Source organism: Arachis ipaensis, chromosome B08 (assembly GCF_000816755.2).
Source record: "Arachis ipaensis cultivar K30076 chromosome B08, Araip1.1, whole genome shotgun sequence".
Lineage (NCBI taxonomy): Eukaryota > Viridiplantae > Streptophyta > Magnoliopsida > Fabales > Fabaceae > Arachis > Arachis ipaensis.
The window spans coordinates 20,053,329-20,064,021 of record NC_029792.2 but is presented as its reverse complement, the minus strand read 5'-3'; the positions used below and the strand labels follow the sequence as shown (position 1 = coordinate 20,064,021).

The 10,693-nt window shown below is 48.4% G+C and overlaps 1 protein-coding gene across 1 annotated transcript; it reads right to left on the bottom strand.

Moving 5' to 3' along the window:
- LOC110265419 lies at positions 274-1,067 on the bottom strand. Its single transcript, XM_021108391.1, has 2 exons — positions 957-1,067; positions 274-816 (listed from the first exon to the last, which is right to left on the bottom strand). The coding sequence occupies exons 1-2, from the start codon at positions 989-991 to the stop codon at positions 522-524; spliced, it is 330 nt and encodes a 109-aa protein (XP_020964050.1). The 5' UTR covers positions 992-1,067; the 3' UTR covers positions 274-521.

The following is a 10,693-nucleotide window of genomic DNA, read 5'->3' as shown; positions in this document are numbered from 1 at the left end:
CTGTTATTATTATTATTATTTTACTGTGGACCAATGGGAACAAATATAAGATATACCAAGATACAAGATCTTTCTTCCCAAGTTTCATCATTTTATTTTTTGCCCTGGCAAGCCTGCCTACAAAAAAAGCAATAATAAAATCTAAACTCTTTCCTCATTGACTGCTAAAACCCACTTTTGGAATATTTGACATTAACTAATAGTTTAATATGATCCATTCAAGATAAGCAAATTGGTACAAACCAACAATTAAAAACAGAAACAAAAACAAACACAAACAAAGTTACAGCATATTTGATACACTCCCTAAATAGTACAACAACAAGAATCACTCCTACACCAATGAGAAACTATGTCACAGCATGTTACTATTATAATTTAGTAGATCTACCTCAATTAAGCTTCCTTCGGTAGAGTAGACTATGGTATACTCATTTTCTTTATTAAGTCCAAAAGCTGAAGAGACAAAGAGTTTAAAGAGCTCATGGTAACAACCTTAATCATAAGCAAGCAATTGGTGACTATATCATCATAGTCTGAACCAAAACAGAGGACACTCCTCCAAGAACTAGTATGATCCACCGTAGGATCTTCATCGAGACCTGGCCGGGAAGCATTGTTCCCAGAAGCCCCACAAAGAACAAGAGCTGAATAAAGAAAACCATAGCCATCACAACATTGGGGTGGGTTGCGAAGAAATCTTGACCGGCTTTATCATCTTTGAAGAAGGAAATGAGAGAAAGCTGAAGGTTGAGATATATAACAATGATTTCCGATGATTCTTTGAACTTAGCAGCCACGTCTTCGTTTCCCTCCCTAAGAAAACGAAACAAAGAAAGGTGCTAAGATAATGTATAGTGTATGAAAAAACATTGAAATAGAAGCAAATAATTCATAAGTTCATCTCTTAATTAGTGCTATCAACGAGCATTTAAGAATTAATACGAACTAATTACCTCATTGGAGCTTCATTTCTCTGTGTAGTATCCATATTAGGGAACTCTCAGCTAGGAAAGGAAAATAGTGCTACGACAAAGAGAGCAAGTTAATTATTTATGAACTTTGTGTTATATAAAGGGTTAACTACGATTTTGGTTCCTATCATTTAGATCGAATTTTTTTTGTCTCCAATCTTTTTTTGTACCCAAAATCATCCCTAAGATCTAATGTTATTTTAAAATTATCCTTTTAAAAAGATTAATTTTTTAAATGAAAAAATACTTCCTCTCTCTCTTCTCAACACTACCACCACCTCATCCACTACCACTCCATCACCATTTGCACCACCCCACCTACTACCACCCCATCACCGTCTGTTCATGAATCCAACAAAAAAACTCAATATTCAACAACAAACTCAAATAAATCAAAATTAAAACAGCAATTCATCACCAAAACCATCATCATTAACAAGAAATAGGAAAAGCGATGGCGAGTCTCTACACTGCACTGCAAGGGCGAGGGCGAGGTGCTGCGAAGGCGAGGACGAGGGCCAAGCGACGACGAGGACGAGGTGCTGCAAGACGAGGGCGAGTCACGGCGAGATTAGGGCGCGAGTTGCAGCGCTACAAGGGCGAGGGCCAAGCGACAGCAAGAGCGAGGTGCTGCGAGGCTAGGTGCTGCCTTTAGCCCGAGACTCAACTGGAGGCAAAGGACTTCTTCTTCCTCACCCATTCTGTCAAATCCTGATTTGATAGCGACCGGACCAACGGAAGAACTTGATGGCCTGGCGAGAAAGACGTAGGAGAGCTTGAGGACTTGCTCAACGACAGAGAAAGTGACGAAAACGGAGAAATCGTGGAGAGATTGCTCGACGGAGTGAGAGAGAGTGGTAGCGATGATGCGACAGAAGGTTTTGACGGTGGGAGAGAGGGAGGAAGGAGAGTCCATGTAGAAGGGAAAGGGCTGAATGCGGCAGTAGTTAGATTCTGTTTTTTCTGTTTTTACTTTTGATGAAAAAAAAAAGAAAAGATGATGTGATAAAGAAGAGAATAGTATTTTAAAAATCTTAAGAACGATTTTGTATAAAAAAAATTCGACCTATACCTTAGAACCAAAATCGTACTTAACTCATTATATAAATTTTTTCACTTAAGCTTATGTTGGTTCTCTATTATTTATTATATATTTAGGGTACTAAACGAAACGTATTATACGACTTTGACTAAGAGGGCGGGTTTGTACGTGCAGTATAATTGGCGAAGTAGGATAATAAGATTTTGAGAAAATAGATAAAGAAAAAGTAAAGAAAGGAAAAAAAGTCTCAATGACGGAATTGTATTATACTACTCCGAAATAATAAAAAACGGGATCAGCCTCAGTTTTATTCGACCTTCGTTCTTTGTACTATTTTACCTTCTGATTTCTTTTTAAGGAGAAATGTTATATATGATATAATTAAATTATAAAACTTGATCTTACACTAATTTTTTATTCAATTTTTAATATTTAATAGTCAATTTAAAAATTTTATATTAAATTTATATTGAAATGATGAATTTTCAATTTAATGAGATTGATATTGTTACGATCTAGCCCAAATAGAATATGGGCCGACCCGACCCAAAAACCACCCGACCCAAACGGTCGAGTGCAAGGCGTTCAGATACCGACCCCGACACGCGTCCTGGACAGTTGTCCGCTACAGCTGTGAAAGGAAGCATCGAAGAAGGTGGACTCTGCCCCTAGAGGGCTCACTCCTCCAAGGTACGTCACATACCATTCACCCCTTTTTCACCTGCACACTTTGCTGAATAGAGCATCGGAGTGTCTTTGCAGGTGACACCCCCCTCACACGAAGTGCTCGAGACGTCGTCTACTCCAACCCGGTAACTCACGACCAGGCGAGATCTCCCCCTCATTAACCAGGATACTAATCCAAATCGTCCGGTACCCGACCTACCGAACATTGGCGCCGTCTGTGGGGATCGCCTGAATGGACGTTGTACTGGACCCAGGAGGAACAGGCCGCGAGACCGAGCGCAGAGGGGAAGCCTTCGTGGTTTCTTCCCGGGAGCGCACGAGATCCCCTCCAAGACGAACCTCACGATCTCCCGAAAGGTGCCCCTTCAGGGGAACTGGCGACAACAGCGCTAGAATAATGCAAGAACTACGTCACAGGATGCAGGACCTAGAGCGTCGGCTGGCATACCGAGAACATCGCCAACAAACTCCCGAATCAAGCCACTCCCGTTCCCCCCAGAGAAGCCGCTCCCGACGAACAGCTAACCCACGATCTGAACCTGAGAGCTCTAGGGAGGAAGGACGCGCAAGAAGACGCCGCGACCCCATCATTTACACCAGGCACGAAAGGAGGCGCACCACAGATCGAAACTGCGAGGACGCTCGTCGGGAGGACAACGAGGGAAGAACAACGAGAACGCGGGGACCAGTGATAATGGGCGCAACCCCATTTCATCGTTCCATCCTCGAGGTCCGGCTGCCAAAGCACTTTGACAAGCCAACGGACATGAGGTACGACGGAACCCAAGACCCGCAAGAGCACCTCACGGCTTTCGAAGCCAGAATGAACCTGGAGGGAGTGGGAGACGAGGTAAGGTGCCGCGCTTTCCCAGTCACCCTAGTGGGACCTGCAATACGGTGATTTAATAACCTCCCGCAGGGCTCGGTGACCAGGTTTTCGGACATCAGCCGCGCCTTCCTAGCCCAATTCACAACCAGAATCGCAAAGGCAAAGCACCCAATCAATTTACTTGGAGTAACTCAGAGGTCCGGCGAGCCGACCAGGAAATACCTAGACCGGTTCAACGATGAGTGCCTGGAGATCGACGAGCTGACGGATTCGGTTGCTAGCTTATGCTTGACGAACGGACTCCTAAATGAGGACTTCAGAAAGCACCTCACCATGAAGCCTGTATGGACAATGCAGGAGATCCAAAGTGTAGCCATGGAATACATTAATGATGAGGAAGTCAGTTAGGTCGTGGCCGCCAACAAGCGGCAGCCCGCCTACAACCAAACCCGGCAGCACGACATCGGGGAGAGACAGAAGGAATACACCAGAGACGGCGGTCCAAGCAAAACGTCCCGAGCGTTTCCTCGTGTCGAAAAATTCACCAATTACACCCCGCTCACCGTCCCCATTATAGAAGTTTACCAGCAGATAGTCGAGAAGGGAATTCTGTCGAAACCCCGACCTCTGAAGGATCAGACCGGGGGAAACAAGAGCCTCTATTGTGACTATCACAAAGACTATGGACACAAGACACAAGACTGCTTTGACCTAAAGGACGCGTTGGAACAAGCAATCCGGGACGGAAAACTAGCTGAGTTCTCCCATCTTATCAGGGAGCCGAGGAGGCGAGATCGCGACCGCGAAAGAGAGGACAAGACCCGTGCGGTGAAGCGATGCCCCGAGCCGGAAGACGACGAGCGCGGCCTCACCATTGTGAACATGGTAACGGCACGAGATGCACCTCCCAGGTCGAGATCGGCACATAAGAAAGACGCCAAGGTCCTGGCGGTCTCCTCGTCCTCTCCGCGAAGCTCCAAGAGGCTCCCATCCATCTCATTCGGCCCTGAGGACCAATGGTTCGATGAGGCCGCGGGAAACCCTCCCATGGTTATCACGGCCAGGGTAGGAACCGGCCTGATCAAGCGGATCCTCGTGGACACCGGGGCCGACTCGAATATCATGTTTCGCAACGTATTCGATGCCTTGGGCCTACGGGACGCCGACTTGAAGACACACCAGCACGGTGTCGTAGGATTGGGCGACCACTTCATCAAGCCAGATGGGATAATCCCCCTACCTGTATCTGTAGGATCAGGACAGGGACGAAGATCGGTAATGGCCGAGTTCGTAGTTCTACGAGACTCCACGGCTTACAATATCATCCTAGGAAGGAAGACCATCAACGACCTAGGAGCAGTGATCAGCACGAAGATGTTGATGATGAAGTTCGCCGCCGATGACGGATCCGTGGGATCCATAAAAGGAGACTTGCAAACGGCAGTCGCTTGCGACAATGCCAGCCTCTCCTTAAGGAAAAAATCTAAAGAGGCATCGGGAGTGTTCCTTTCCGACCTGGACGCCAGAGTCAGCGACAAGCCGAGACCCGAGCCGGAAGGGAACTTAGAGAGGTTCAGAGTCGGGGATACGGAGGAGAAGTTCACCTTCGTGAACAGAAACCTCCCACACGACTTGAAGGAACCTCTAATGGAAATGATAAGAGCCAACGGCGACCTATTTGCATGGACGCCAGCAGACATGCCGGGTATAGACCCCCAACTCATGTCACATCACCTGGCCGTGATGGCGGACGCAAGACCGATAGCTCAAAGAAGAAGAAAAATGTCGCAAGAGCGAGCAGAAGAGGTGGCCAGGCAGACGGCTAGCCTCCTCGAAGCAAGATTTATTCGAGAACTTGACTACTCGACATGGCTGTCGAATGTGGTTCTAGTGAAAAAACACAATGGAAAATGGAGGATGTGTGTGGATTACTCTGATCTCAACAAAGCATGCCCCAAGGACTGCTACCCCCTGCCCAACATCGATGCGCTCGTCGACGCAGTAGCGGGATACCGGTACCTGAGCTTTATGGACGCTTATTCAGGCTATAATCAGATACCAATGCACCGGCCTGAAGAAGAGAAAACGGCGTTCATAATGCCAAGAGGGACATATTGCTACAAGGTGATGCCGTTCGGCCTAAAGAACGCTAGGGCAACGTACCAAAGGCTAATGAACAAAATATTCAGCAACCTCATAGGCAAAACGGTGGAGGTGTATGTGGATGATATCCTCGCAAAGACCACCCGGCCTGAAGACCTCATAAGCGACCTGGGAAACGTGTTCGCCTCCCTCCGACAACACGGCATGAGGCTCAACCCACTCAAATGCGCCTTTGCCATGGAAGCAGAAAAGTTCCTAGGGTTCATGATAACCCAAAGGGGGGGGTCGAGGCCAACCCGGAAAAATGCCAAGCAATACTCCAAATGAAGAGTCCGGGCTGCGTCAAGGATGTTCAGAGGCTATCCGGAAGACTCACCGCTTTATCCCGTTTCCTCGGAGCGTCGGCCGCTAGAGCGCTGCCACGGAGGAGGCGCTGGCGGCAGTCTTGGTACGGGAAGAAGGGAAGATTCAACAACCAGTTTACTTCGTGAGTAGAGTGCTACAAGGAGCAGAACTAAGATACAGCAAACTAGAGAAGCTGGCTCTAGCACTGCTAACCTCCTCCCGAAGACTACGGCAGTACTTTCAATGTCACCAAGTGGTCGTAAGAACGGACCAAGGAATCCGCCAAATGCTCCAAAAGCCCGACTTAGCGGGAAGAATGATGACTTGGGCCATCGAACTATCTCAATATGATTTGCGATATGATCCCCGACATGCAATCAAGGCACAAGCAATGGCAGACTTCTTGGTGGAAGTAGCGGGGGATCCGACCGAAGAAGCGGGCGTACGGTGGAGGCTCCATGTGAACGGGGCCTCCAACCAAACGTCCGGGGGTGCCGGGATCATCTTGGAAAGTCCTGCCGGGGTCATATACGAACAATCAATCAAGTTTGAGTTTTCCGTATCAAACAACCAAGCGGAATACGAGGCCCTCCTGGGCGGCTTGATCCTAGCTCGAGAAGTCGGGGCTACGAGGCTGGAAGTATGCAGTGACTCACAGGTTGTTACCTCGCAGGTCAATGGAAGCTACCAAGCCAGGGACTCGCTATTGCAAAAGTACTTGGAAAAGGTCAAAGAGCTGGCAAAACAGTTCGAGGAGGTCGCGATCCAACACGTTCCGAGGGAAAGGAACACACAGGCAGACCTCCTATCAAAGCTAGCGAGCACGAAACTGGGAGTCGGCAACAGGTCCCTTATTCAAGAAATGATAAAGGAACCGGCAGTCACCCTCCACCTGACAAAGATAGGCCCCTCCTGGATGGACCCCATCACTGATTTTCTAGAAAACGGCAAACTTCCTGAAGACGAGAAGGAAGCTAAAGCATTGAGAATGGAGGTGGCCAGATATGCGATCATACAAGGCCAACTGTTCAAAAAGGGACTTAGCCAGCCCTTGCTGAAGTGCCTCCATCCCGATCAAACAGACTACGTACTCAGAGAAGTCCACGAGGGATGCTAAGGTCACCACATCGGGGGCAAAGCCCTAGCAAGAAAGCTCATCCGAGCTGGATATTACTGGCCGTCGATGATGGTCGACTCAAAAGAGTTCGTAAGAAAATGTGTCAAGTGCCAAGAGAACGCCAACTTCCACAGAGCGCCGGCAACTGAACTAAGCCTGCTAACGTCCTCCCGACCTTTTCCGGTCGGACCGGGGCAAGTCAAATACCTCATAGTCGCTATCGACTACTACACCAAATGGATAGAGGCTGAACTACTAGCGAGCATATCCTCAGTCAATTGTCGAAAGTTCATGTGGAGGAAGGTGATAACTCGATTCGGCATCCCGGAAGTCATCATCTCTAACAACGAGACACAGTTCACCGACAAGAAATTCACGGAGTTCCTCGCCGGCCTGGGCATAAAGCAGAAATTCTCCTCAGTAGAGCATTCCCAGACAAACGGTCAAGTTGAGGCCGCAAACAAGGTCGTCTTGCTGGGCCTTAAGAAGCGGCTGGACAACAAAAAGGGGCATGGGCTGACGAACTTGCCTCGGTTCTCTGGTCCTACTGAACAACCGAGAAATCCTCCACAGGGGAAACCCCTTTCCGCCTGACGTACGGGGTGAACGCAATGATACCCGTAGAGATCGGCGAGCCAAGCCCACGATTACTTCTAAAGGGAGTAGAGGAAGCGGTGGAAAAAGACCTGGCAGACGAGGCTAGGGAAATAGCCCATTTGTCAGAAATAGCACTAAAGCAAAGAATGACCCTGCGCTACAACTCCAAAGTGCTCAAGAGGGAATTTGAGCAAAACGACCTTGTCCTACGGCGCAACGACATCGGACTAACGACCCAGGGAGAAGGTAAACTGGCGGCGAACTGGGAAGTCCCCTACAGAGTCAAAGAAGTGATTGGCAAGGGCGCCTACAAATTGGAGAAGCTCGACGGTAAAGAGGTCCCGAGAACTTGGAATGCAGGTAACCTGAGAAAGTTTTATTCTTAACTCAAGCACGCCGACCAGGCGACCTAACGAGCTTAATCATTTACTTTTGCACTTGCTACGATAATAGACTTGTTCAATTACCGGTTAATGTTTACCTCTATTGATTTTTCCCTACTTACACATCCCACGACAACAAATTCCATATAATACGTTAAACAGAATCACGATACGGCACCCCGAGACTGATCACCCCAGGAGCCACCTAAATTTAAGCCATAACAAATGGCTACGAAAATACTAAAGGCCACGACCTGGCCCCGCCAAACTACCAAAACGGTAAAGCAAACACGAGCGACAAAGCCAATACCAACCAAGCGGTAACAAAATGAAACGAAAACAATACTAGATGAGCGGATAAAGATGATGATCAAAAGCTGACCAGGCGACCAGTAAAGTATATAAAAAGACCAGTTCCACAAGTTCTACGAACAAATTACACAAAGTACAAAGAGATCACATTTTGGGCATGTCGACAATCTTGCCATCCTTGATTGTTTTGAAGACCCCAATTGCCGACGTATCGAAATCAGGAGCCACGATCTTCACCTGGGCCTTAAGGGCCTCCTCAATCATCAGGATCGCAGTCTTTCCCTGTTTCACGGTCTCTTTATGCTTCTTCCTGAGCTCCTCAACCTCAACTTGGGCAGCCTTGGCCGACGAAAGGGCCGCATCACGCTCCTTCTCCAGAGCGACCACCCGACCTTGCGCGGCATTGAGCTGATTTTCCAAAGTCATCTCCCTCTCGGTTAAACAAGACACGGTGGCATCGGAGGTCTCCATCTTCTCCTCAGCAGACGCAGCTTTCTCCTCAGCAGCCTTAAGCTTTTTCCCCGTCTCGGACAGCTGCTCCTGAAGCATTTCAACTTGAGCTTTGAATTCATTGTTGGCCTTAGCAGCAGCTTCAAGCTTCCTGCGCAGCGACTGCATCCCCGACAACTCGAACTCGGCCTTCCGGGCTATTACAGCACAGCGGAGAAGGGTACGGTACATCCACCTCGCCTGCCTCGCAAGCTCGGTGCCGAGGAAGTGATCTTCCGTGCTGGGGATCAGTTGGGAGTCTATGAAAGCCCCAGCGTCGAAGTTTCTCTCCATCACGGTGAGAACTCCTTCAGGGCTGGAGGATGCCCTCTACCTTTTGGGAGTAGGGATAAGCTTCAAGTCATCATCCTCTTGTTGGGTGGAGGATGAATGCCCGATGCCAGCCGTTTCCTCGGGAATAGGGGAGGCATGCGCCTCGGCAGAATTTTTGTCAGACATCTCGGTGTCACGAGGTGAAGGCACCGCCTGATCCTTCTTCTCCTCAGGATGGTTCTCCGGCTTCCCGTCAACCTTCTCGCCAGCTTCCTCCTCATCGTTGTCCGCCAAGAAATTCTTGAATAAATCCTCAAGCCCTGTCACAGAAGCAGACATCTCCACTGCAACAAACAAGTAAACAAGTTAGTCGTGAAACCGGCACAACCAAGTGAAGCACTAACAACGCAAAAAACACAAAGGCGAAACAACTCACAAATATAATTTCTGGCGACCTCCCGGGGTCACCCATCAAAAGGTGGGGATTCACATGATTCTTCCCAAAAACAGCCAACAACACGTCGGCAACCCTCTTGTCCACAACGGACATCCCCTTATAAGACACCTTAATAAAAGTGTTAGATCCTGCCCCGAAGCTCCAATACGTCGGGATGAGGCGTTCCCCTTCTAACGACAGCCAGAAGGGGTGACGACCTTTGACTGGACGCACCTTAAAATACTTATCTTTAAACCCATGATAAGAGTCCTCGAACAAGCCGAAGATCCTCCGACCCTGGGCAGATCGGAAGGACATAAACCCTTTCCTCGCTTTCCCCTCCTTCGAAGGATTCGTGAGATTGAAGAAAAAGAGAAAAACGTCAACGGACACCGGCAACTCCAAGTATTCAAATACCATCTCGAAACAGCGGATGGAAGCCCAACTGTTCAAATGCAGCTGCGACGGCGCCACCGAGATCCGGCCAAGGAGCGCCATTTGAAAAGCAGAAAATGGGATACGAACCCCCACTTGGGTGAACATGTACTTATAAAACCAAATCCAATCGGGGACCCGAGGAGAATGGAAGTTAAGCTCATATAGTCGTTCATTGGGGCGGGAACAAAGACGTCATAGTTGGCCTCCTCGTCTGTCTCTCCGCACAAGTACTCGCCTTGGCGGAACTCTGTTAGCTCCTCCTCGCCCATCTGGTTCGGGGAGTCCTTCACGTCGGAAGTCACCCAGGCGTAGGGGTCGTAACTCACGACGGAGGGGGAAGCTCGAGAAACGACACGAGGCATACCTATAGTGTGGGTACCACTCGGTTAGTCTATGAGGTCGGGAGTCCGGAAAAAACCCAGAAACTACATTTAAGCCTATTCAACAGCTAAGATCAAGCATGACTAAAGCAAAATCCAAACAAAAGCCTACCCTGGAATGGTAACCCCCTTTACGCACCTACTTTGTACTAAAAGCCATCTATCATACAAAACCAAGCAAACAGCAACTAATGGCAAAGGCAAAATAAACACGAAGCAGAGAACGAAGAGATGAATGCTTACCTGGATTAATTGCGAAGATTCAAAGGAGAGGGAGGAGGAACAAAT

Coding starts and splice junctions, on each gene's coding strand:
- LOC110265419 (XM_021108391.1), bottom strand. CDS start 991: ATGGATACTACACAGAGAAATGAAGCTCCAATGAG. Junction 817..956: donor AGAAATGAAGCTCCAATGAG/GTAATTAGTTCG, acceptor TCGTTTTCTTAG/GGAGGGAAACGAAGACGTGG.